General features: G+C 37.5%; 1 protein-coding gene across 1 annotated transcript in view; it reads left to right on the top strand.

Moving 5' to 3' along the window:
- Positions 1 to 3776: 3776 nt before the first annotated feature.
- ARID2 (AT-rich interaction domain 2) overlaps positions 3777 to 27830 on the top strand; it is a 159463-nt gene continuing 135409 nt past the window's right edge. Inside the window, exons 1-3 of the mRNA XM_063074980.1 lie at positions 3777 to 4014; positions 4130 to 4223; positions 5275 to 5372. Coding sequence (XP_062931050.1) covers positions 3923 to 4014; positions 4130 to 4223; positions 5275 to 5372 — 284 coding nt within the window. The 5' untranslated portion in view covers positions 3777 to 3922. The remainder of the gene's footprint in view (positions 4015 to 4129; positions 4224 to 5274; positions 5373 to 27830) is intronic.

Raw genomic sequence — 27830 nt, 5'->3', positions numbered from 1 at the left:
GTGCGATCCCATAAAAAAACTCTCTGGTTACCTGGGTGATAAGATATGGTTTTCTTGCAAGAGATACTGTCTGACTAGTGGTAACCAACTTTATTTAATATAAAAGACATCGGTAGGAACAGACAGGACCAGAAACTGTATCTTTGTGATCCACACGCCAGAAGTGGCAACCGGGTGCGGCAGGGTATGGGGCGTGGAACTTAGTGACTGAGGTTGCAGTTTTGCTCTAAAGAGGAAATACGAGGGTCAAAATCAACATAAACAAAACACTTAAAAAAAAAAAAAAGTCATGCAAGCACAAACGTTTGGTGCAACAGGTAAATAACATTTAAAATCAATTCGTGTAATGCATATTTGTTTCATTAGGTGAATCTCGTCTTTGCTTAAACCTTTACATTACTCTTACAAGCAAATACCGTTAATAGCTTACTTCGTCCTACATTTTTCTAACCAAGGGGAAGTTGAGCCATGTAGTAATGTAATAAACATCAAGGTTTATGTTTATGTTTCTACTTTGACTAGAGAATATCCAGTGTTAAGAACTTAAATTCTATCCATCAGATACACTTTAGGACTCCATTTTGATAACAGCCTCTTCCACAAAAAAGGAATTTTTAAAAGTCAATCCTCCAGTTTCACATCACTTTTTGAATTTTCTTAAAAAGGCTTTAAAACATCAGCATCACTCAAAGTCTTTAGCCTTTGATACTTGCTCTGAAAAAACACTATTGTACATGTATGTACACACACTATCAGTAGACAGTGGCTTAAAGTAGCAATCTCCCCTTGAGAAGTAAAAATATGTCGCCCTTCATCGGCCCTTCGAATTAGAAATAAAGACAACTAGGTTTGCGCACTGCAGACTGGGATACTAGAAAAGACGTCCTAACGTCTAACCTGAGACATTACTAACATTCAAACCTAGGTCCCGACTTTCATTTCAGTGTACGTGCCTTCGTTCCTACTCCTGCCCCATCTACACCATCCCCGGGCCGCCGCGAGCGCCCGCCGCCAGGGCCGCCGGAATCCCCGAGTACCGCCCGCTCCCGGCAACCGGGCTCCCCGGCTCCCGGCCGACCGCGAATTCCTGGAGCAGGAGCCTCCAGGACTCCCGAAGCCCACGACTCCGACGAGGGGTACCGAAGGGGCCGTGGACTCTGCCATACGAAAACTACCGAAAAGTCTTGCTGCGCGAGTGGCGTGGCCAAGGCCGCTGTTGCTACTCCGCGTCGCCCGGTCCTCGTCCCCTCGGAGCCGGCCGAGCTATCCAGGCGACCCTCCGGTCAGCTGCCGGGAGCGTGGAAGAGTGACCAAAGCCATCGAGACGCCGCGGCAAGTCTCCGAAGCAATCAGCCTCAGTTTTCCCTTCTCTCCTTATTTACAATTACCCCTGCGGCTTCTGGCGCTTCCTTCGAAAAAAAATCTAAAAAGTGAAAAAGCATACAGGTGCTAGAAGTCGTTGACATTTTCCATTTCATGTGGTTCCCTAGGCTCCATCCCTTAAGCACGATCTCCAAACTCGGATGCATCCTCAGCGGAGGTATTCCATGTTGACAGATCTCTCACCTTCCACAAAATGGGGCCGACGAGGCGGCCGCTGCCTCCTCTATGGGCGCCGCCATTTTGTGAGGCGGCGGCAGGAGCCCGGGGTGTGTGTAATGGTTGAATAGAATGACCCCCTCTAGGGAATCCCCGGCGCTGACAGTTACGTAAGGGGCTGTGCGCAAGTGCGGCGTTTAGGGAATCCGCACAGCCCGGGCCACGCAGCTCTGAGGCCCACATCTCCACTCACCCTAAGAGGACCGATGGGGGAAGGGACAGCTGACCCGGTCTCCCTCGCAACAGCCCCCCTCGCCTCCGGCCCGGCCCAGCTTCTCCACCTCCCCCGGCCGGGTCTCCGCCCCTCGCAGGCTTCCGAGGTACTCACTGGCCCTCGCGTGTCAGGAAGTTCCCAGACACAACCTTAATCCGACCCCACTGAAGAGACAAACTTTACTTGGGAAATAAATCCGTTTCCTAGAGCGAGCACCGGAAACATGCTGAAGTTTATTACATAATTTTTTTCACTACCAAATAAATGTTCTCATTGGAACGACTACCTGAAATAATAACCCGTCCAGACCCTTACTATCCTGTGACCTTGGGTTAGTCAGTGACTTCGCCCGTAGTGACCATTACTAAAATGGGACTAATAATAGGCTTCACATATTGCGGAGCTTAATTAACACCTATAAGCAAAGGGTCGGCTCCAACATCCTTTAGGTGGTAGTACTTGTTGAGATGTTTTGAGTCTTCCATTTAAGCAAAGGTTTTTTTTTTAACCTTCAAAAATATCTTAAACGAGGATCACATTTAAGACACTTGAGAGGAAGCAAGGAAAAACATGCTTTACTCGATATATATCTTAAACACAGCCAGCTTTTTAAGATATCTTAATATAAAAATATAAACCTTAATTATTACTGTCAAAGTTCGACAGATTGCTTCCCAACCAGTATAATTACTGTTTGCATAACTCTGATCATAGAATAATCCAGTTTGATACGTGAAACCAACCAAAGGCAAGGTGAATTAAGAGCATTACTCTATTTTTACAGAACTAGGACAGACAGTTCACACTGCATTTAATCTATAGTTGGTTAAAGTTAGTTTGTGGATAATTAATGGAAAATGTGCTAACCAGGCCCCCAAATAATAGCATAAAGCTCAGAAAGGCCGATTCCTTCCGACCTAAAAAAAAAAAAAAGGTAGCAAATTGATTTTATTCCTATCTGTGAATGTTGCGTAGCGTGGGGAGCTGCCCCTCTGAGCTCCCTTTCCCTCCGGAGCGCCACACCGTTTCTGTCGGGCGGGCGGGGCCTCCGAGGCGGCCCTGGAACAGCCGGGCTGGGGACGCGAACATCGCCTCCACCCCTAACCCTGCGACAACCGGTAGTGGCCGTTTCCCCGCGCCTCCCCCCTTCCCGCCCGCTTTGTGTGCGTGTGAAATGTGAGGCACATTGCAGATGAACCCTAAGCCCGGCGAGCCGAGTCTATTGTTCCCCGCGAGGAGCTGCCGGGGCGGTGTGGAGCCAGGCGCAGTGCCGCGGCCGGCCCTCGGGGGTCGCTGTGCGGCGCTGGCTGCCGGGCCGTGGCGGCGGCGCTGGCGGCGGCAGAGAGGGAGGCTGGCGGGGAGGGAAGCAGGCGGGCGGCGCGCAGCGGCTCGGCTGCCGCCGGTGCCTCTGCCTGGGGACGCCCCGGCCTCCGCGGCCGAGGCCGCGCATGAATGTGTGCGAGGGCCCCGCGGAGCCGCGGCCGGAATACACGCTGTCACCCCGCTTTCCACAAACCACCACACAGACCTCCCCCTCCCCACCCCCAGCCCCGCCTGCCCCAGCCCCGCCGCCGCCGCCGCCGCCGCCGAAACTCTCGGGCCTCCGGCCACCGCGGCCCCTCACCGTCGACTCGCCTTTCCCCTCGCCCGCTCGCGCGTCCTCGGCAGCAGCACCATGTTGAATCGCCTCCCCGGGCCGAGCCGCCGGAGCCGGCGGCGCTGAGAGGCGGGCGAGAGCGGGCCGCGGGGAGGGAGGAAAGGAAGGGGTGGGGGCCGCGCTCGCCCCGCGGCTTCGCGCGGATCCGGCAGTCGCCTGCCCCTCTAGTTTCGCTCCGATTTCTTTAAACTTTTTTAGAAATTTCCCTCCCTCCTTCCCTCCTCTCCCCCTGGCCTCCTGCTCCCTCCTTCCCCTCCTCCTCCTCCTCCCCCTCCCTCCCTCCCTCCCTGCGCCGCCGCCGCCGCCGCCGCCGCCGCCACCGCCGGCCCATGACTGAGCCCCGCCGCCGCCGGCCGAGGAATGGGCTCCGGGCTCTGGTAGGAAGCGCTGGGAGCGGGGGGCGCTTTTAAAACAACGATCTGGGTTTTTAAAAAACCTCCTTTGAAAAAATAATGGCAAACTCGACGGGGAAGGCGCCTCCGGACGAGCGGAGAAAGGGACTCGCTTTCCTGGACGAGCTGCGGCAGTTCCACCACAGCAGAGGGTGAGAGCAGAACCGGGGGGGCAGCGCCGGGGCGAGCCGGGGCGAACGGGGCTCTCCCGCCCGGGCCGGGCGCGGGGTCCCGGCTGACAAGTGCGGGGTTTTCTCTCTTCCGCAGGTCGCCTTTTAAAAAAATCCCTGCGGTGGGTGGGAAGGAGCTGGATCTTCACGGTCTCTACACCAGAGTCACTACTTTAGGCGGATTCGCGAAGGTGAGTGGAAGTTTTAATTTGTATTTCCCTCTCGCTAGCCTCCTCCAAAAAGTCTCCTTTGACCCCGGAGTGGGCACTCGGGGCTGGGGGGGTGGCCCGCGGGGGCAAAAGGCGTTCTTTTCGCTCTCAGCCGGTGGCACGGAGGCGGACGGCGGCGGGGCTGTTTTTGGCCTGGTGGCTCGCGTGCGCGCGGCGGGCGCGGGGCTCGGGCGGGCGGGCGGCCCGGCGCCGGCTCGCGCCCTGCCCGATGCCCGGCCGGCCCGGCGGGGTCTGAGCGCCGCGGCGGGGAGTGCGGGCGTGTGGGGCGCCCGCCAGAGCCCCGCGCCCGCCCCGCGCCGCCGCTCGCTCGCTCGCGAGTCAGCTCTGCCGCCGCTGCCGCTCTAGCACAGGCGGAGACACAGAGACACACAGACTCAGAGCAGTTTTCGTGCAACTCAAAATTAGCGCGGGCAGGTTTAACATCGATAATCGGCTGCGAAATGATCTCGGCAGCCGGGGGCACAGCCTCGGCCCCGTCGCCCTCGGTTTATACAGCTAACAAAAGAAACCAGGACCTGTCTCCAAATAGCCATCTTAGGCTTCAAGGCTAGGCAGAAGCTGTAGGCCTCAAAGAAGGGCCTATGGAGATGGATAGATCTGGGAGAGGGATCGGAATCCGCCCCGGCCCCAGCCCCCCGAGAACCCGCGGACGTCGCTGTCCGGAACAGTATTGATCCTTTTGAACTTTTTTTTTTTTTTTTTTAAGTGTAAACGGACCGCGTTGAGATTTAAAAGGGGGCGACAGAGGGACTTGCGATTGGTTATTGTCCGGGCTTCAAAAACAAAACAAACCCACCAGCCCCCCCCCCCAACAAAACAAGTGCTATTAAATACAGGGCTCTCTGGTGAAAACATAGTGATACAAGCAGCCCTTGCTTATGGATCGATCCGAAACATCCACTGATGCCTTAAGCATCTACAGATCTCTGTAGAATGGGTATTTATTTTCTAGTTAGGTTAGGGTTTTCTTGGATTGTGCACTTTCAGACAAGTGTGTCCGTGCTTTTAACAGGTTTCTGAGAAGAATCAGTGGGGAGAAATTGTTGAAGAGTTCAACTTTCCCAGAAGTTGTTCTAACGCTGCCTTTGCTTTAAAACAGTATTACTTGCGGTGAGTAGTAGTGACTTTTCCACAGTGTTTGGAAATAAGGGACTTATGGGGAGGTTTGTTTTTATCAAAAACAAAAACAAAAGCAAACCTCGCACACCAAATGGTTTCTAATCTCTTGTTAATTTCATTCTGAGAAACATTTAATATAAATAAAATGAGATTGTAGGAAGGTGAAAGTTTTCCTCACCTTTTAAAGGATGGTTTACATTTTTCATACAGTCATTACAGGTGACACCCCCCTCCCCCATCTTGGTGGCAAACATTTTTTTGTGACATTGTTATTGATTGCTTGATATCCACTGAGGCGCATAAAAGTGATGCTTAGTAAAAGAGTTAAGATAGTTAATGAAACTTTGTAACGTTTGGGAAAAATTTTTCTTTGTTTTGGAAACTCCTTTACCTTTTTAAATTCTGTTTTTCAGAATTTAAAAAAAAACAAAAACAACTTTTCGTTTGGAACTGTCATTGAGCAGTTTTTTAGTATTTTATGCATACTGTAATATGTTGGTGCCTTAGGTGACCAGGTTTGTTTTGAGAATTATTTTTTGTTTAATTTCCTAGTGACTTAAAAGTGTTCAAAAGAATTATTGTATCTTGAGGAAAATGGACACACTATGAAATGGGATAATATGATTTATAATTTCTTTCATTGTCCCCCTTCTTTTTGACTACTTACTTGACAAAGTAAATTTCCTATTCAGTTGGTATGTGATACAGTCTAGATAATATATTTTGTGGTTTAACTTAATTTTTTCTTCTAGGAATATTTTCATGTTGTAATTTATTATGAGATCATCTTTTATTTTAATGTTTATTTACCCACAGAGGGTCCCTGGTTGTTGTTATTTAAAACCAAAATAATTCTCTTCGTATTTATTGCTTTTTAATAGTGATGTTACAGGATGGCTGCCTTTTTTTTGAAATGTGCCTTTTGCTTCCAATGCACTGAGTTATTCTGTACTACGTTCAGTATTCTGAAATAGGAAATGCAGTAATTGCACAGGTGTACTTTCTATTGGCTATCTTAGATTGACTTCAGGCTTGAAGCTGAAGAGTTCACAGAACTTTGTAGAGTAGTTATGGAGTTACACAGGAAGTCTAGAAAATATTAAATATGGTTAGTTAATCTGTTGTGTGTGTGATGGCATGAGTACATTTGTAAATAAAGGGCTGCATCAAAAAAAAAAACTAACTTGTGAAACTGTTGATTTAGTAATTGGGGGAGAAATAGAGAATTTTATATTTATGGTGATAACCACTATTCATTTCCATTTATAATAGTGAGAGAAAGATGGTAATACATGTTCTGGTTTTATGGTTTGAATCATTTGGATTTTGGACTGTTCAAAATATATATTTTAAAGTTATGCCTGGTGTTTGTTAGATTGATTGATTGATTCAAAGTTAATACCTAAAAGGTACTGTATGATATATATGCTCCATGAGATGTATATTTTTCTGAAAATTTTGCATTCATATTAGCAGAGTTTTAGCATAATTAGTTAAAAGTCTAAGCTTCCAATATTTTACAGAAGTTAAATATAAATATTGCTTTTCCATTTGTAATTCCTGTCTTGGGATGATATCCATTAATTATACTTATGGATACTGTTTTTAACTATATAGTTTCAAGGTTGTTCATAAGTATTTACATTGTTCTCAGATCAATTTGGGCTTTATGCTCTTATTAGAAGCTCTTTTTTGAACTATATCCTTAGCTAAACTAATTTTTCCTTCATATGTCACTCTCCAGGTTTGTTTTTGTAGGGTTGTAACTAGGCTACTAGGAAAAAAGTTGAAGCATTTGTTTGGGAAAATAAAACCATGTGAAGATTTGTATGACTTGTAAAGAAATACAAAAGAAATATGCTGATCAAAAATTGGGTACTACCATCCTTGAAAGAATTTTTCCCTAGTGGTGTGATATTGCTCAGTTAGGGGATATATATTAAGCTGGGTTTTACACCTTCCACTGAAAAATCTTAACTGGCAGACAGGATGCTAAGCTTTAACAGTAATTCTGTTACTTAACCATGAGAGTGCTGCTTCATAGTAAGAAATAGTCATCAAGTGACTTGAAAAGTTACCTCTTTGTTGCATCAAATTGAATATCATGGTTTCTCATGAGCAGATAATGCAGTGTGTTTTATAAATCACAGGGGGAATAATTTTTTTTTAATACAAACTGCTTTTTCATTTGGCTGATGTATTACATGTTTTAGTTCTCTTTGACTGTACAAGTTTAATATTTGCTCACATTACCCTATAATTTTACTATAAATTGGATAGATGGCTGTTATCCTAGTATTTTATGATATATCTTCATAATAATACAGACATTTAAATAAGGAAGGGCAAACTAGTATGCTGACCATTAATATATTCTAACAATAACGTAGTAATCATTAATGTAGAGACTTGAGTTCAATGTTCTGCCAAAAGTTAGCTTGATTATATTGAACATACATTTATTTATAGATTGTCTACAAAAATTTCTCAAAGTCTAAAATTGAAAATGTAGCTGAGTATTTGTTTTCACATTGGCATTTAGTTTTTAAAAATGCCAGTGCCTACTGAAAACATACAAAAGTACTCTATTTAAATATTGGGTATTAGTCATCTATGATGTTTGCTTTATTTTCATTTAGTTCCTTTCTTGGCATAAGTATCTCAGTGTGTTTCACAAATATTTATTATTAGTGTATCCCTACAAGTATAAAAGAATAAGGTTTAATTTCCCACATTTTGTAGATGGGGAAATTAAAGTATAAAAAAAATTAAAATGGTTTTAGGGGCATTCATTAATTGGACAAAAAAGTGTTAATGACATGTCTTCAGTAATATTTAATCAGTCTATTATGAGTTCAGTTTGCTATTCGAATGATTTTAAGAAACTAAAATATAATTGGAAATTACATATGGTTAAATTTATGCCCAAACTTATCTATGCCCAGTGTGTTCCATATATACTTTGTGAATTTTATCTTTTTGTTCTGCTTTGGTGCTAAGATTGGGGGACAATTTGCTCTTATTTGGGTTAAGAATTTGGAGCTTTGGTATGAAGATTTAAGTAAATATTTCAACAACTTAGTTAAAGAATTTTGTTTTTGCTTACTGACCCCAACAGTACAGCTGTAGTCAAGGTTAACTTGATGTTTCCTTTATATAACTTGATTTTTTGGAAAGGAGGTGAAATATCTTGGACATTAAAATTGTATTATACAAAAACTATGTTACTTGTTTTTTGGCACTGAAACTTATAATATTTAATGAATTTTTTTTACATGTACCTCTTTTTAGATTAGTCAGAAACTTAATTGTAGAGTTGTGCTTACCATAGTGAATTTTCAGTTGCATTGTGAGTTTATTGTATTTTTTTTTTTCTTGGTGTGTAAAGCCCTCCCTTAAGTTATACCAATAAAGGAAATTTACATTTATTGTTTAAATGGAATGAATACACTCATGTGTTCTATAGTTAGTGTCTACCATGTAGATCAGTTCTTCTAAGAGAAAGCCTTTTCTAAGTCACTTGAGGTTAAGTGAAAGGATTCTTCAAAATTGTAATAAATAAGTAAATAAAGTAACACATTGAGTTTGTGCATTGCTAAACAGAACTGAATAAGTAGGAGGTTGCTCTCCTTATTCAAGAAAGGCAAATAAAAGTAATGTGGAGACTGGAAGAACTGTATCTGAATAAATTATTCATATATATGTATTTTAAATTTAATTTTATAAACTATATCTTTTTGGTTTGAACAAACCTGATTTTGATATTTTCTGATATTCTGTTACATTTTTAAAGGGCATGCAGACTTGTTGAAAGGAGGAGTGTAAAGTGGAGAAAGTTGAAAGACTAATCAAAGCTCTGCTAGGTTAGTGTTGAATCCATATTTTAAATAGCTTAGATTTGCCCAAAGTAGAAATAAATCTAATTCTTTCCTAGATAAATAGTTCACTGAGGTTACAGATTTTACTGAGGATACAAACTGAGAACTTTATAACTCCCAAAAATGTTTATATACTTTTTTGTATTTAAATTTTCTGCTTTAGCTGTTAACTAAAAATGTCTATTTCTAAATAGATGCACTCTTTTATAATCTTATCTCTGCTCTGTTGTGGATTCAGTGTTTTCATAGTTGATTGTATATGAAGTCCACTATTACATGTTTGATAGAAAAGCATATCATTACTATGGATCTTTTATATTCTAGAACTGAATGAAATTAGAAGTTGGAAAAGGAAGGAAAAGCAAATGCATTTAAATTCCAAGGAATTTAAATGCATTAGTCAGCAAGCAAGTACTTGATACATATTTTCAGATAAAGTATTTGAGAGTTTTTATTATTATTTTATGAAGGTTGCTTATTGAATATTTTTCAGACCTTCTTAAGTGTAATAGTAAAAACAAATTTTGTCTGAATTGGGAATTAGACGACATATGGAGCAGGGTGGGGTGGGGGGATTTTCCCTGTTTCTGCTTCTTTGATCTGCCAACCACCATCATCACCACACTCTTTGGTATTCAGGGTCAATTACAGTAGAAATTCCCAATTTGTGCTCTATGAACAACACTAATTTTCCTGGAATGTTAGTGTGTTTCCTTGAAAAAAGGCCAAATGAATTTGAGTGATAAAGCTAAACTTTGGTTACTTTGTTGCAGGACTTCTTAGGGACTCTATCTTGTTAATGTATATTATGGATCTCTAGAAAATTTGAGGAAACGCTATTTATTACCTCTCTTCCCCGCCATAGTGAACCATGGTGGTGTATGGTGTGAAACCCTGTGTTTGAGGAACATCTACTAAGTTCTTTGGAGCACAGTGTGGGAATTTCTGAGCTAGAAGAAATGAGAATTAAGCAAGAAAAAGCTTAAATATGGAAAATAATGGTAAAATGAGAAAAGAGAAGTAATTATATGCATATTTATATAGGAACATATAAGTATGAGTGTATTTGTAGATTTAAATTTTATGGCACTATTATTTGCATATTTTTATTAATGACTATGCAAAATTATATTATTTGTTTAGTAGTTGTCCAATAGGAGGACATTAAGATCATCTTGTTCATTGACAAGAAAAGAAAGGTAAAGAAATACTGCAGTCCAAATGTTAGCAGAAGACAAGTTGAATCTGTAAGAGAAGCTGTGGCCTTAGTTGGTCCAAAATGGGGAAAGATGTCATTTTAGATGCATAACAGTCTTTTTTCTTCTGTTATTACATGACAAAAGACAAATGACAAAAAAACATATTACCATGACAAAGATTTTTAAGTCTCAGGCAATGGATCATTTATAGGCATGATATTCTTTACAACAGAAGAATTTATGGTTAATTTTATTTCATTGATTGACACTTAAAAATCTTTGATTTGAACCAGCAGCCCCCAAAAGGTAAGTTACTGTTCTATTTTTCCTCTATTGTTCATCATTCTAACTAGATGCTTTTTTTTTTAAACAAGGTATTTGTTTTGCTTTGTAAATTTGTCTAAACAAGTGTCTAGAGAATTGTGACAGAATCATTTGTCAAATTGTTTTGTAGAATAGTACATGCTTTTGTTGAAATACAGTGATATTCCTGCTAAAAATTTGTATTTGCTTCAGTTCTATGACTTTGAAAACTGAGAAGTCATATCATGAATTTTGATATTAGGGAAAAGCTGTTTAGAAGTAGATATTGGTCTAAGGACCAGACTTTACTGGAGCTAAAAATAGAGATGTTAGGATTAAAGATTATCTGCAAATATTTTATGGCTTTAAGTTGTAAGCATAATTTTTATGAAAAGCAAAAGTATTGGCTTTTGAATTTAAAATATATATAACATGGTTACTTCTGTTTTCCATAGTAGAGCCAAGGGAATTGGCTGATTTATTTAGTTTATTCAAAAACACACAAAAATTAATATATAGTGGTCAGTATTGGTTACCTATCATACAGCTTATTAATGAATTCACTTAAGAAATAAAACTTTTCAGAAACCTGGAATAGAAAGATGATTTAGAGCAAATTGTCACTCTCAGTGGCATTCGGGTTATCTATGAATTTCATTAAGCCTGTCAAGAATTGTGTTTTTAAAATAGAGTCTAGTGTATATTTTTCTGTTTCAAAACATAAAGAAATTTCACTTGTGCGTGGATATGTTTTTGTATATTCCTTGTATTATAAATTGAGGGTTAATTCATTTCTACAAGGTATATACCCTGTTGACTAAGTACATTTCAGTAACCTATTGCTGGAACTGAAATCTCTTGGTGATGTCTAGGAATAGCTATTGTATTCTGAATTGTTGTCCAAAAATGATAGATCCATAGTCCCATTAATATATAAGTCAGTGTTTGCAGGGCTTCACCTTTGTCTTACAGCAACAGAATTTTGTGGTGGGGCCCTAGGAAGAATGTGTTGTGTTTGATGTTTTGGCTGTTTTCTCTTGTAAGTCTCTTAACAGTTCCCCTTTCCTTCTTTCATCATGCCATTGATGTGTTGAAGTAATGGGGTCATTTGTGCTTTAGAATGTACCAAATTCTGGGTTAGGCTGATCATTTCCTTTTAGTGTCAGTTAACTTGTTCCTCTATCCCTTGTATTTCCCGAAAACTGATTGATCTAAAGGTTGATAACATTCAGGTTCAATATTTTAGGCATACTTAATATGCAGTGCTGTGCTTTTTATCATATCATGAGGCATATAATGTTTGGTTGTCCCTGTTTAGAGATGCTAAGGTTGATCAGAGGTTTTAGGTATTAGTAGTGTGAAACTGAGTATTTTTAAAAAGAATAACCCAGAGGATTCTTAGGTATACTGAAGTTTGAGAACAGTTGCTTCAAGTATTGTAATGAAAACAATTTAGTTGCTGAAATAACTAGTTTAACTTGGCATCAATATATTGGCCATGGCTGCATCCAGAACGAAACCTCTAGGTGACGTGGTCTAGGGGCACTTGCTCAAGTTACACCTGTCATCTGTAAGTAAAACCTGTACACATCCTATACTTTGTCCCTGTGCTTCAGAGAAGGTAATAAGGGCTCCACTTCAGTTTTTTTTAAAAAAAATGAATGAACTACCAAATTCTAACTCATCCTCACTATATTTATATAATTTGGATTTGTAAAAATTAATTTAAAGTAAGTTTTCTTTCAGTTATTCCTAATTGGAGAATTTCCTTTATATACAAGAGTACTTTAGAAAGTTCATGGAAAAATTAAATTAAAAAATAATGTGAATCCTTCCATGAACTTTTTGAAGATCTCATGTATAGTGTTCTTTTTTTCTATATATGACTTTACAATATTCTTCCTAAATGGGATACCTTTGTTTTATTGAATTTACTGCATGCTTGTTCTCTTTGTGAGGATTTTGTTGGTCTATCCCAGTGCTGCTTAGGGGAGTAAATATGTATAAATTCCTGTAAAAATAATAATACTAACAATAGCTTGTTTTGTTAATGCACATTATCTTCATTTTTCAGTGCATTTTTATATGTGACATTTTATTTTTATCATTTCAAATTTCAGAAGTTGCTGTTATTTAATCTTAGAAAAAATAACACTTAGAAAAAAATTTTTTTTACAACATTCAAACTCTTTTCTTTCTGGGGTATATGCTACTTAAAAAAGAAAAAGGTTCTCGGTTATATCTAACTCCCAATCTTAAGTGTCAGCCACAATTCCTGGTAAGGAAAGTGTATTTTGCATATTTTCAGACCACAGTCCCCCCCTGCCCCCCCCACCCCATCACCTTCCCATTCCCTTGCCTGTTAATAGACCTGCTTTATGTTTTACAAAGCATTGTCTCAATTATCCACAGTTGCTAAATACAATATGTTAAGGTATATTCCATGTTCCAGGTGTGTTTAGCTTTTGTTTCTAGCAGTAAATGATTGTTTTCCCATTACCATATAATGGGGCTAAACTATAAAGTTGCTTTTATGAAGCAGAATGCAGATAAGGTTGTATAATAATCTTTTGTTTGAATATAACATCTTATTGTAAAATATGGCTAATATTCTGGTCTTTCTGAGTTTTTACTGTTGTACTTGATAAATTGTTACGGTGTCCAATGGTTAGTTGCTATGTGCATAAAGATGATGTTTATTATATAATTATCTAAACAGATATCTTTTATGGTGAAGTGTTGTTAGGTGAAATTTTATTTTGTCCCTCTGCTAGTCCAGTGATTATCTTAAGTAAATGTTAGTATAAACGTACATGAAATCAGTAGGAACATTATTCTGTTAAAATAGGGCACAGAAGAGACCATAAGTTAGGGCCTATCCAGAAAATACTTAACTTGTAGTACTTTAGAAATGGGGCTGAATTCAGATTTGTCAGTAATAATGCCCAGGTTGATCACCATTCCATAATGGTTCATAAATTAAGTGAATTTTCAACGTGCTTGAGCTCAGATCAGATCACTTAGTACTTCATAAACAGTAGTTAGTACCTTAGTAGCCTGTACCTCCAAGAGTGTTTGCAAGTAATAGGTCGCCTGTCAAGAGTGCTTAAGTGGTTTGGTATAATCTTTTTAGTTTATACTGTTAAAGAGCCAGGCTTTTGGAATTCTGAGTTGTTTTTCTATATAGTGCCATATTGCAATGTATTAATTCAATCTAGTAGTAAAAAATCTGTATGATTTTGAGATAGTCCAGTTCAGAAAGAAATGGTGAACCCATTGTTGGGTGGCAGCTACCTTCCTGGCACAGATGGTTGCTACACCTAATGACGACTGCTTGTTCCCTTCTTTGTTCTTCACACATGTTCAGGATGGTGCCTGGAGGATGTAAAGGGGGAGTGACTATGGTGTCGGGTAAAACCTCACCCCATTTACGGGGCTTAACGTCATTGGTGCAGAGAGCCTTCCAGGCTCGTGGACACTTCATGATCTTTTACTATAAGCATAGGCAGGAGCCATGCATGCATGCATGACCTATACGGTGATTGGCTTGTTAGGTGGAGACCCCCACCAGAATCCCCTGCCCATTTAGCCCATTTATGCATAAATATGTAGGCTTTGAGTTGAATAAACGGAACTGCTTGACAGAACCCCCACCGCGTCTGAGTGTTCCTTTGCGAGCTGGATAGGGGCCAGTGGCTGCACTTACCTATCTCCTGGGCTCTCCCTCCGGCTCCCTCTCGCACGGGGAGAAAGAGACAGGGAGTAATCTTCGGCTAAGCCGAGTGCGGTTTAGCTAGTTGTTGGGGCGCTGGCACGGGCGCCGACTCCCCCCAACCCCGACAAACCCATCATTCATATTTCTTTTATTGCCATGTTTTCTCTTTTTAAATTTGTTAATTAAATTTTTTGGTATCTATCTGTATGTGAACTCTTGTTTATACTTCTTCTAGGTTGACCAATTATTATTTTGCCACATTTGCTTTATATTTTTCTTTTTATAAATGATGGGGGGGTGTGTATACATATATACATATTATTAATTATTACTGTTGTTTAATCATTTGATATTATTATGCATATAATGCCCTTTTATTTGAAGCATATGTTACCTAAGAATAAGAACATTCTCTAATGTAACAATGTATAGTTATCAAATTAAGAAAACTTAACATGGATACTGATTGTATTATCTGACATGTAGACATTAAATCAGATTTTACCAATTGTCCCAAAGATGTCTTTTTATAGCAGTCATACCCCTTCACTCCATTCATGATCTTGTATTGCACTTAGTTATCATACCTATAGTTCTTCAGCCTTTTGGTGTCTTTTATGATACAATGTTTTTAACAGTACAGGCCAAATGTTTACTATAAAATTCAGATTTGTTTGATTTTTTTTTAGGGTTAGATTTAAGTTAGGAATTTTTGGCAAGGGGCATGTGATATTACTTTGTTCCATTATTGCTGATGTTAATTTTGGTTAAGGTGGTGTCTTCTTGGGCATGTGATATTACTTTGTTCCATTATTGCTGATGTTAATTTTGGTTAAGGTGGTGTCTTCTTGGTTTCTCCACTGTAAAATTATTATTTTCTTTTTTCTAATTAATAAATAACCTGTGGGGACATACTTTGAGACCATGTAAATAGCTTGCTCACCATCAAAACTTTTATCCAATAGTTTATTGTCCATTGATGGTTCTTGCTTGAATTAGTTATTACTATGATGTATGTAAGGTGCTTATTTTCTAACTGTATCATTCCTTCTACATTAGTTGGCAATCTACAGTGAGAGAAATATTTTTATTCTGATTTATTGATTTGTTGGATATTTATTTTATACAATAGGTTAAAATCTATTATTGTTATGCATTTTACTCCTTAAATTTGGCCAGCGGGAGTCCTTTCAAGTTGCCTCCTTTGTCTTTTTAACATGTTCTTATTATTTTAGCTTTTACTTGCTTTCTGACAAAATAAGATCTTCCAGGGTTAATCTGTTTTGTTTATCCAGCTTGAGAATCAGCTGTTTCTCTGAGATGTCCTGGTTCCTTTTAGTGTGGAATGGTGTATAGATACCAATATCTGGGTGATAGGTGTGCTCATTGCTATTGAGTTGTTTTTTCTTCTAGTCCCTTTCAGATGACAGAGCTAGGAAATACATTTATTTTATATATAAAGATATATTTTTTGAAAATCATGAGGCTCATATCTAAAGTTTCTTCTTGCCTTCTTCCATTCCATGTATCTCCCTTTACCAGTGATGAGAACCCTAGTTTCCTACAACAGTGTGTTTTACTCATCATCTCAGTTCTGTAATACATGCAGTACTTTCAGAATTGTAAATCCCATACCACTACAAACAACAAACTTACCAAGTAGAGCTCCAGATTTGTTTGCAGTTCTTTTTGTGTTTAGACTGAAGATGTATTGTTAAAATATTGTGTTGAAAAATTCAAGGATTGGATTTTTTTTCAGGGTATTTGTTATTCACTTAAAATATAATAAAATTAATATATTTTTTCCCATTTGTATTCAGTTATGTGTTCTTCTCCATCCTTGTTCATTTAATTTTTTTTATGAATATGTAAAACTTAATAAGATTCAAAAATGAAAGTTTAAGAAAAGGTATACTTAGAGGTTACTTTCTTCCTTTCCCTATTTCTTCTACCCCATTTCCACTCATGATTTGTCAGTAAACAATTTCCTTAATTTCTGCTTACCCTTGTTGTGTTTCTTTTTGAAAAAATAGGAGATGGATATATATACATACACACACATATATACACATATTTTTTCCCCCAGGGTATTATGTAATATATACATGAGGGTACTTCAAAAAGTTGTGGAAAAAAAGAATTGAAAAATAATACAAATCTTTCCATGAACTTTTTGAAGACCCCGCGTATGTATGCATTCTTAGTTCCCCTTCTTAGAATGAAAAAAGCACATTTTTGTATTTTGCTTTTTTCAACCTAATATATCATTCTTTTTTTACAACTGCATAGTGTTCCATTGTGTGGATATATCCTAGTTTTTGCAACTGATCCCCTACATAATGGCATTTAGATTGTTTTAAGTATGTTGAAGTAGTAAATAATGCCTTATGAGTAATCTTCTGCAAATCTGAGTAACCTTAGGCAAACCTGTTTTGAAATTGTTGCAGACATGTCTTCAGAGTAAATTTACTAACGTGGGGATTGAAGCATCGATTAAAGAAAAAATGCATATGTAGTTTTGATAAATACTGCCAAATTCCCTTTGTTGGAGAGAACTTTTTGCATTCCCACTAAACTGTATGAAAGTGTTTCCCACAGCCTTGCTGTGTATTGTCAAGCTTTTTAAGTTTTACCAATTTGGGGGGTTAATAAATGACATATCATTATATTTTAATTATTGAGGCTTTATAGCTTGTTTTAATATTTGGTAGTGCTGTTCCCATCATAATTATTTTTGTTTTACAAGGTTTTCTCTGGTATTCTTATATGTTTGCTTTTTCCATATGAACTTCATTATCAATTTGTTTTAGTTTTAGAAAAAAGCTTGTTGGTTTTTTTATGGGGGTTGCACTACATTTATAATTTGGAGAACTGGGATCTTGATGATACCAAGTTGACCTATTCAAGAGCAATAGAAATCTTTCCATTTGTTCAAATCTTTTCTGTGTTCAGTAGCCTAAAGTTTTCCTCATGTAGGATTTGAATATTTCTTAAGTTTATTCTTAAGGATATAATCATTTTTGTTGGTATTGAAAATGTGGCTTTCTTTTTGATTTTATCTTCTAATTGGTTATTGTTGGATTATATGAAAGCTATTTATTTTTTATATTTTCTAACCTGCTGCCTTACTGAATTGTTTTCCTGTTTGTATTTTTATCTTTTTTTTTTTGTTTTTGAATTTTCCATGTATACTAGCATTTACATGTTATCTGCAGATAAGGGTTGTTTTACTTCTTTTCTAATTTTTATGCTTCTAATTACTTACTTTTGTGTAATTGCTTTGGCTAATATGAAGGGACTTCAAAAAGTTTATATAAAAATGGAATTAAAAGACAATACAAATTCTTCCATGAACTTTTATAAGACCCCTTGTACATCCGTATAGTGTTAAAAGGTAGGGAAAATGAAGGCATCTTTTTTTTTGCCTTGATGTAGACCTTAGTTTGAGGCTTGTAGCATTTCCTCATTGGATAAGATACTGCTTGCTATGTATTCTTGATGCAGTCTTAACTACCAACTTAAATTGTAATAATCCTGTAATTTATAAAGGTATTCCTGCAGTGGATTGAATTATGTTCCCCCAACATTCATTGAAGCTTGAATTGTGTTCCCAAGTTTTATGTATTAGAAACTTGGCCCCCACTGTGACTGTTAAGAGGGTGGGAAATCCTATTATGGTAATTGAAAGGTGGAACCTTGAAGAGGTGATTGGATTCTAAGACCGTGCAGTAGTGAATGGATTAAAAATGGTAGTCAGAGGTGTGTTTCTGAGGGCTTTAAGAGAAGAGGATAGTCTGCTTTTTTTCTCTCTCTGTTTCCACCGTCTTGCAGTGTGAGACCCCTGGGTCACTGTTTCTACCACCAGATGGACTTTGGACTTCCCAGACTCAGAAACTGTAAGCAATAAATTTCGTTTTTCTTTATAAATCACCCAGTTTCAGGTATTTTGTTATAAGCAACAAAAGCTTTGTAATACAATTCCTATATCTGTTTATTGAATGAGCAGTGTTGTTAGGCTTAGAAGTCAGATTTAGTGATCTCTTTTGTATGTTTTATCTCCTAGAGTTTGGTTTTATTATTTTTTTAATCTGTAATAATTTATTGTCTGTATTCAGGAGGGGAGCTAATGATGAGTATTAAATTTTAAAATCCTGTTTTTCAGCTTATATTTGAATGTGAATGTTTCTCGTGTTCTAGGAGTTTGACATATAAATAAAAATCAGCTATAGTGCTAAATAACTTGAAGGAAAATCGCCTTTCTTGTTCTATCTATCCATTAGGAAGTCTTTATTATTTTATTCTTTGCTGGCCATTGCATCATTTGATATACAAAAATAAAATAAGGCAATAATTTAAATCATTGCTTAATTTTTATATTTTCAAGGTAAGAAGTAATTGTTTTAGTTTTAAAAGATTTTATTATAGATTATCTACCCTTGCCTTGGGTTGAATGTCCCCCCAAAACTTAATCCCTACTGTAACTGTTGAGGGTGGGAAATCCTATTATGGCAATTGAAAGGTGAGGCCCTGAACAGGTGATTGGATTGTAGGACCATGCCCTAGTGAATGGATTAATAATAGTGGTTAGGGGCGTGGTTCTGAGGGCTTTAAAAGAAGAGCACATGAGAGGTCAGTCTTTCTCTGCTCTACCATTTCTGCCTTGTGAGACTGCTGGGTCACTGTCTCCATCACCAAGGGAACGCCAAGTGTATTCCCTGGACTTTGGACTTACCAGCCTCTGAAACTGTAAGCAGTAAATTTTGTTTTCTTTATAAATCACCCAGTTTCAGTTATTTTGTCATAAGCAACAGAAGCAGACAAATACAGACCTATAGAGAAGAAAAGCAAATTTGTACTTTAGTCACAATCAGAAATCTTACATGTTTGTTTGTGTGAATCCATCCAAATCCACCACCACAAAATTAAACGTGTTATGATTTTACATTGTATATTTGATCCTCAGAATTAGACAATGTAATTATTAAAAAATCTTGCTAGTTTTGGAAGTTGCTTGGAACATCCCTGCTTTCTCCTCCCCCTCTATGAGAGTTAGCTTAAGTGTTTGTGTATGTGTGTGCATGTGTGCGTGTGTGCGCGCAGCACTCTTTGGAACTTTAAGCAAATTGCTTGGTACTTTCCTAGTCAGTTCTTGGTCATAGCCAATCTTAGGAATTTGTCAAGTCTTATACATTTAAGGGGCTAAGTTGAAGTACAGTAGATATTAGATATTGAATGCAAAAAAAAAATGTTTTATACAGGCCTAGTAGTATAGCTTACAGAGCCTGAAAATTTAGATTTCTAAAGATAGGAGCAAGGAGTATGTAGTTAGTTACAATTGGATATGGCTACTGAATCTGTTAATTCAGAGTATCATTACTCTTAGTATTAGAAGGTATTTTAAGAAGGTGGTCTAGCCCCATGCTTAGGGTAGAAAGGATATTTTTTTCTGGCAGGCCTGCCTAAGGAAAATTGACTTGCCTGAGATCACTACTATTGAATGATGGGAAGGAAATGTAGAAACCAACTATGCTAGCTACTCCACTCTGTGTTAAAAAGGAATAATAGAAGACTATCAGATATTTCTTTGCTACGTAAAATACAGCCTTTATTTTACTTTAAGATGATTCTACTGACATACCATCTGTAAGGTATAGGTATTAAATGGTTGGCCAGAAGAGGTAGTAAATCTTCACTTTGTATATTGTTTCTACCCAACAGTCTTATCTCTTTCCCCATCCAAAGGATTGTGTTCATAACACAAATGAGTATTCTTGGTGAGCCTATAGCAAAACATATAACAGTTACTGGGAAAAATCACTTTTTACTACAGATACTCCTTATTTTAAATCTTTTGCTCAGGAAAACCTAAACTAACGTATTTGATAAAGCTGTCCACTAATTTTTTTTGTTTAGTTTTGTTTTTAAATAACAGGGATACTAATTTGAAGTTTTCAGTCTGGTACCTTATTTTTTAGATGGAGACCTCTACTGGAAGTATGAAGCAATAGATGTATTTTATTATATATTATAAAATATCTAGACAAAGGGATGGTAGGGAGATTTATTTTTAAAAAAACAGTCAGTGTAACTTATCCTAGAGTCATTTTAAAAGTGTCTTTCTTATGGTTTTTTTAATAGTGAACTTTTGGTTTATGATACCATGTAAGTTTAGAAAAGCAGAGTACGAAATATATATATATTTTTTGGTTTTTAGCTAATATTTATTGAATTTTCCATTTGCCAAGAACTATACCAAGTGGTTTACAATCACTCATTTCTTCTTCACTCCTCCCTGTGACTTAGGTACTGTTGTTATTCTGATGTTATAGATGAGAAGACAGGTCAAAGGGGTTTAAGAACCTTGCTCAAGGTCACTCAGTAAGATCAGGAGCTAGTATTTGAACATGGGCCATCTGGCTCTAGAAAAGTCATGTTATACTGTCTTCTCCCAAGGGCGCATGAGAATAATTTTATAAAAAGTATATGAAGACAAGGACTTGAAGGGAATAAGCAAAATATGAAAATGTTTGGGGTAGTTATATGATTAATGGCTTTTTATTTTTATTTAAAAGATCCTTTAACGTATCTTTTTGCAACACAATTTGTGTGCTGCAGTACAGTGTTTAGTACAGTTTATTTCTATAAATATTCATCTTATTGGATTTTCACAACTCTACAAGATAGGTATCTTTATTTTATAGATCCAGAAAAAAACCTTTAAGTATCATTGCTAATAGTAGGATTACAATTTAGCTTTGTGAAGTATAATTCACTACTCAAGTTTTACCAACAAAGTCTTGGGGTCAAGGACTTTTTTTTAGAACAACGTTTATGTATTTCTTAAATAAATATAATGTTTATATCTAGTTCAACATCTGATAACATTGTAGTTGAACTGAGTTAGGGTCTCCTGCAACTGGGGAGCTTTTTATGAACTCAGGTGGGTATGGTAGGCCTCTCGGTAAATGGGAAATCTAATTTGGGAAATTCTGAAAGAACTGAAAAATTCTAAAATACAATCAATTCCATTGATCTGGTCCTAACCTTAACCCTTTCTTATGTAGTTTTATGAAACAAGCACCATGTCAGTTCCAGTTGTGGAATATAAATTAACATTGTGAAAATGTGGCTTTTTGTGCAATTTTATGTAGTATTTAAATTTTTTTTTTTAAAGCAGGCACTAATGTCTCCCCATCTCTCTTTATAAGCTACAATTGGAGAATAGAATCTTGATTGGTGTAAGATTTGACACAGTAGTATTGACTTTGTTTTAAACTGGCATGTGAATATCCAGTGATTTTGCAAAGTGTCTTCTATTTCTAAAAAAAAATGGGTACTAGAAATATTGTAATAACTTGGTGGAGGCATTTTAGGAGTTAGAAACATTCATTATCATCACTGCAATGGCTAACATTTATTGAACATTTACTATTTGTCAACTGTGCTCAACCTGCATTATCCTAATCCTTAAAACTGTTCTATAAGATTGATACCATCCTCATCATTTTATAATGAGGAAACTAAGATTTAGAGAGGTTAAGTAACTTGCACAAGGTCACACAAGTACAAAGGGTGGGGCTGGAATTTGATCTAGGTCTTCTGCCTCCAGAGACCAAGCTTTTAACTGCTATACAGAGTATTGCCCTTCATTCATTCATTTGATGAATAATGATTGATCATGAATCCTGTGCCAGACACTATTCTACATACTCGATGTACATCAGTGATGCAAACAGAAAAAAATCTTTCCCCTTTGGAACTAGGGAAAGGAGACAAATAGTAAGCAAATAAATAAAGCAGAGTATGTTAGATAATAGTGCAAGGAGAAAAATAACAGATAAAAAGAGGTAGTTTACAGACGGGGAGTGTGTTATATCTTGGACTGGGCAGGAAACGTCTTACCAAGAGGATGACATTTGAATAAACACTCAAAGGACATGAAAGAGGAAACCAGGTCGATATTTGGATAATAGTGAACAAACAGCAAAGGATCAAACCTGGTGTGTTCAAGGAAGAATTAAGTGACCAATGTGGCTAGAGTTGGTGAGCAAAGAGAAGTTGGAGATGATTAGATCAGAGAGGTAGGGTCTGCTGCCAGATCTTGTAGGGTTTCTGGAAGGTCTTTTCCTTTTACTGAAACCATTGGAGGATTTTGAGCAGCGAAGCATCATTATCTAGATTTCTCTGGGTGCTTTGTTGTGTATAGATGAAAGGCAGGGGTGGGCGGGGGGGAGCGGTCAAGGGCAGAAGCAAGGAGAATTGCTAGAGGGCTAATAAAATAACCCAGGTGAAAAATGATGATGGTTTGTACCAATGAGGTTCATAGCTCTTGAGGTGGTAAAAAGTAGTCATATTTTGGATATATTTCTAAACTTTGAAATCTAAAACTATCAGGACTTTAATTAAGAGAGACCTACTCAGATACTTACTGAGAACCTCTAGTTAGGTCCCAAGTTTAATACTTTTTAAATTTTAAACTTTATTTTCTTTTATTATCATAGTATTGTAATACATGCTCATTGTACACAATTTAGAAAATATTGAGCACTGTAATATCTTAGCATATTCAGGAAAAAATATTGAGCACTGTGAACAAACATCTTGGAGTATTTTTTCCTGGTTTTTTGTCATATGGGTTGAACCTTAAAACCTATCTACCATAAGTTGGCTCTTTTATTTCTTTTACAAAATCTTAGCTCTTTAAGCCAGGAACAGTGCTATTTATTTCTCTGTCTTGGGAAACTAACACAGTGTCTGGTTCAGAATTAGTTCTTAGTACTGCCTGTTTTGTTGAATTTATTGTGCCAAGTGCTATTTGGGATTCATTGATTTGCAATTTAGTTAGGAAGGGAACACCTAGCAGGTACAACTGTAATAATAGGGCTAATTTTTCTTAAGCAAATATATCAGAAATTAAGCTAAAACAACCACTGCCTTTCAAAGCAGTCACCTTGGGAGGAGGCCATAAACTTGTACTGGTGCTACTGTTCTGAAAAGGTGTTATGGAACTTATTGTAAGAGTCAGTTTGAGTCCTGCTGTAAAATTAGTTTCATTAAATTTGTTCATTAAATTTTTCCCCCCTCATGATGGTCTGTAGCATAGTGATTTAGGAATTGGCTCTGGAGTCACACACACTTTCTGGGTTCAGATTTTACCTTCTCCACTTAACCAGTTTTGTGACCTTGGACAAGTTACTTTGAACTTTAGTTTCATCTGTAAAAGTTGGATAATAAAGTATCTACCTTACAGAGTTGTTATGAGTAATACATAAGTTGGTATATATAAAGTACTCAATACATTGCCTGGTATATGGTAAGTAATCTATAAATGCTAATTTTATTTTTTTGGCTGACCTTGTTTAATTGATCTAAAACATCCACAACTTAAGTTTCTACAACTTGCTCACCCACCTTATCAAATTTAGCTTTTAGTGACTTTGCCATTTTTCACCTGATGAAGTACAAAGATTGTGGTGCTTCTTGCTTTATCTGAAGGCATTTCTAAAGGAACTACTAAAGTTATTTTTAACTAATAACAGTATCATTGTATAAATTTGTAATTTCAACAAGGTGATTATTTGGAATGGGCAGTATTCATTTGAATGAGTAAATTCTGGCTTAGTTGTTTTTTAAAAACAAAATGTATCTTATAGAATCATCTTATCACTTGAAACTGTTAGTGATAGTATCAGGCAAAAAAAAAAAAAAGGAAAAGTAAGTTATGCAGGTAAGTGCTTAAATTTCTTCAGTGGCTCTCTGTTGCTAAAGAAGAAAGTCCGAATTCTTAGTAGGACAAACTTTTCCATTATCATCTCCTTCCACACCCTTCACATTCATTGAGGATGGATACCATGTCTTTTTTATCTGTTTTAAGGCTTGGTGAATGGGCAGTCGGTAAGTGTTGATAGAATTAGTTAATGTACTCTGAACTCCAGCTGTGCCGATCTATTTATAGTTCTCCAAACATGCCAACTTTTTCTCACCTCTCTGCCTTTGCATGTACTGTTTTCTCTGCCTGGAATTCCTTTCCCTTCTTGGCCTGATGATAAACTCTTACCCATCTTTGAAACTTAACACAAATGTCACCCTTTCTAAAAAGTCTTTTCTTATGTCACCAGACAGTTTGAAGTGATCCTTCTTTATAATCCCACTTTCCTCCCAATTTATACCTGTGTTATAGACACTGCTGTAATGACTTTTTTCTTGTCTGTTTCCCCTGTTGCACTGTGAGCCCAAGGAGGTATGGACTTAGTTTTATGTATTTTTGTAGCCCCAGTATAATAACACAGGATAGTTTAGTGCATAGGAGTTACATAATGTGTGGCAGTGAATGAATGTTTGAAAAGGACATTGAAAGTAAGAAAAGAAGGAAATCACTTTGATTTGAGGGTAGAGAGGAGCCTATGGAAGAGGCTTAGAGCAGAGCAATGTCTTGTTTAGCAGAGCAATATCTTGAGAAAATGATGTGTTCTGGCAACATTAATCTTAGATTGATGTGTGGGATAGATTTGAGATTAGGGGGAGTAGTGGCAATGGCAAAGACACCTGCATGGTTTGATTAGAAAATTGGGTATTACTTTTAGTGAATATTAAGAAAAATGTGAATTACTACTTCTTAAAAGATAATAGAAAAGGAATTCATATTCAGGACGTACTTCAGAATCTCACAGTATCTCTAGAATTATCATTATAAATACCAGTTGTTGATGGACTGTCTATTTACAGAAGAGCAGGTTAATAGAGAATTCCAGTTGCTGGGAAATTTGATAAACCAACTGTTCCATAGTTTATTTTATTTATTTGAGTATAGGTCCACCATTGTTAGTTTACAATTATGTAAAATTTTGGATTATATGTAGATTATTCAATTTACCTTCTGTTTCTGTGCTGGAAGGAACTTTTTACAACTTCATCTCTGAGTTCACTTTAAAAAACCGTGGCTCACTCAGGAGAGTGCGGTGCTGGGAGCGCCGAGGCCACAGGTTCGGATCCTATATAGGGATGGCCGGTGCACTCACTGGCTGAGCGCGGTGCGGGCGACACCAAGCCAAGGGTTACAATCCCCTTACCGGTCACCAAAAAAAAAAAATTGTTTTTAACAAGCGTGGAACTCAGCACTTCTATTCAAATAATTTGGCAAACCTTTCCTCTCTATTCTTCTAAAACCATGTGAGATAGGGTCTAGTGGGGATATGTACATGTACACACGACAAAATAGGCTGGACTGTAGATGCAGTCTAAAGGTATCAATATGTAGATGCCCATATTGATACCTTTAGAGTTCTTTAGACTTTTCTGACCTCGGGTATTCCTGGACATATGTTTGTGTGACTGTTGGATGTAGTTAAGAAAAAGGGATTGGAAAGGTGCTAGGGAGTGGGAAGAGTGATCTAGTGGGTTGTGCTTAGGATCATATCTTATTAAAATTCTTCTCCTGGAAGGGCTTCACCATTACTGGAATTCTTATTTTAACATTAAACTGATTCGATTTGGTTTTAGACATTTCTATATTTTCTCCATTTATAAGTGATTTTTAAATAGTGATCACAAAGGTTAGGAGTAGTGAAAATTTCTTTTACCCTAACTCATCTTAAATCAGTATGTGAAGGCATGTGTAACTGGCACAGAGAGAGGACAGGTATTCTCAGATGATGATAGTCCAGCATTAGAATGAAGTTAATTTTTCCTAGGCTTCCCTACCTGTAACATCAAAGGCATTGGGTTTGCTTTTGCTTAGGAGAGCAGGGAAGGTTGTAACATGGACAAAATATGGAGCTCTCTCCATGGTATTCAGAGGAAAGTCAAGAATATTCCCCTTGCTACTTAGGAAGGAAGATTCAGCCTTTCAAACTGCAGCATCCTGAATTAAGGAGACAAGCTCAGTTTGTTACATTCTCTGAATCATTATTACAAGGAAAAGGAGTTTAGACTCCTAGTGAAATATCAAATCTCCTTTCATTGCACAATTTGGGATGATTGACAAAAGACTGGTTTTCTTCACAAAGATCCTTAGGCCAGCATTCTCAAATTGTTGATTAAGTGGACTGTGGAAAAAGTGTTCTGTACTTAAATCCAATTTGGAAACTTCGTTATAGGAGTTAAACATGCTTCTTTTCCACAATACTTCTCATAGTGAATATGCTTATGTTTCTTGTGACTGTCCACAGAATTTCCCAAACACGTTTGAACACACATTGTTCCATTTCTTCCCACTCCTGCCCTCACCAGCCCCCAGCATACATATCCACTCAGAGGGTTACTGTGAACAGTTTTAGGAAACACTGTTGTCAGCAAAGAAACTTGCTAGATAAAAGGGACCCTACTGAGATAGTTTTGAAAAATGCTTAACTCACTGAGATAGATATGAGAGCCATTGCCATCCCAGTTCTGGGACACATGGGAAACATGATTGATCACAGACATCTTGACTGAAAAAAAAGAGAGAAGCCAAATTTTAACGGGTTTGATTTACAATGCACTAGGAGAGTAAAAACAACTAACTCTTATTACTTTACTAAGGCAGGGTACGTTGCCTCGAGAGGAGTCTTTGGAAGTCTGAAGGTTATGAACCCTGATTAGTGAATTAGCAAATATTTAGTATGGAGATCTTTTAGGATTAGGTTTCAACACTTCAGTGCAAATTCTTCCTACTTTTGTCATGTGAATGCAATTTGAGAGTGCATTTCAATTAGATCTGTAAGTTGTTGAATTATCTTTTACTTTTGAACTTGTGGAATAAACCAGGGTGGATGTTTCAGTTATCCATTGGCTTTCCAATATTTACTCTTTAATATTTTTCTAATATATTCCTTTAAGTGAATATACAAAAATCATAAAAACATCATATGAAGAACTGTATCTCCAATGACAAAGTGATCCTTCAAGACAACATAGTTTTGTTTCTCTGGAATCTAAATAAGCAGGAAGCGTACACTGTGTCTCGATACAATGCGTATGTATTCCTTAAGAAAAATATAAAAGATAAATAATTGATCATATATTAGAAAATTATTAATATGGAAAATAAACATTGAGGACATTTCATTAAGTAAGGGTAGATTGTAGTCCAACCTCACAGACTTTCTAATCTTCTACAAGGTAACAATTGGTGTTCCAAACTGTATGGGGGTACTTCAAAAAGTTCTTGGAAAGATTAGTGTTATCTTTTAAATTTTTTTTCCCACAAACTTTTTGAAGTATTGTTGTATTGGGATACTGGTTTTATTGCTGTTACAGTTGGTAAGTAACAATGGCTTAAACACACCATAAATTTTTTCTTTCTCACATAATGATCTTAATGTAAATAGTTCAAGATTGGTAATGTAGCTCTGTGGAGTCATTGGGGCCTTATTCT

The sequence above is a fragment of the Cynocephalus volans genome, chromosome 12 (assembly GCF_027409185.1).
Source record: "Cynocephalus volans isolate mCynVol1 chromosome 12, mCynVol1.pri, whole genome shotgun sequence".
Taxonomy (NCBI): Eukaryota; Metazoa; Chordata; class Mammalia; order Dermoptera; family Cynocephalidae; genus Cynocephalus; species Cynocephalus volans.
Note: the sequence above shows the minus strand (reverse complement) of the source record. Positions and strands in the feature narration are given on the sequence as shown.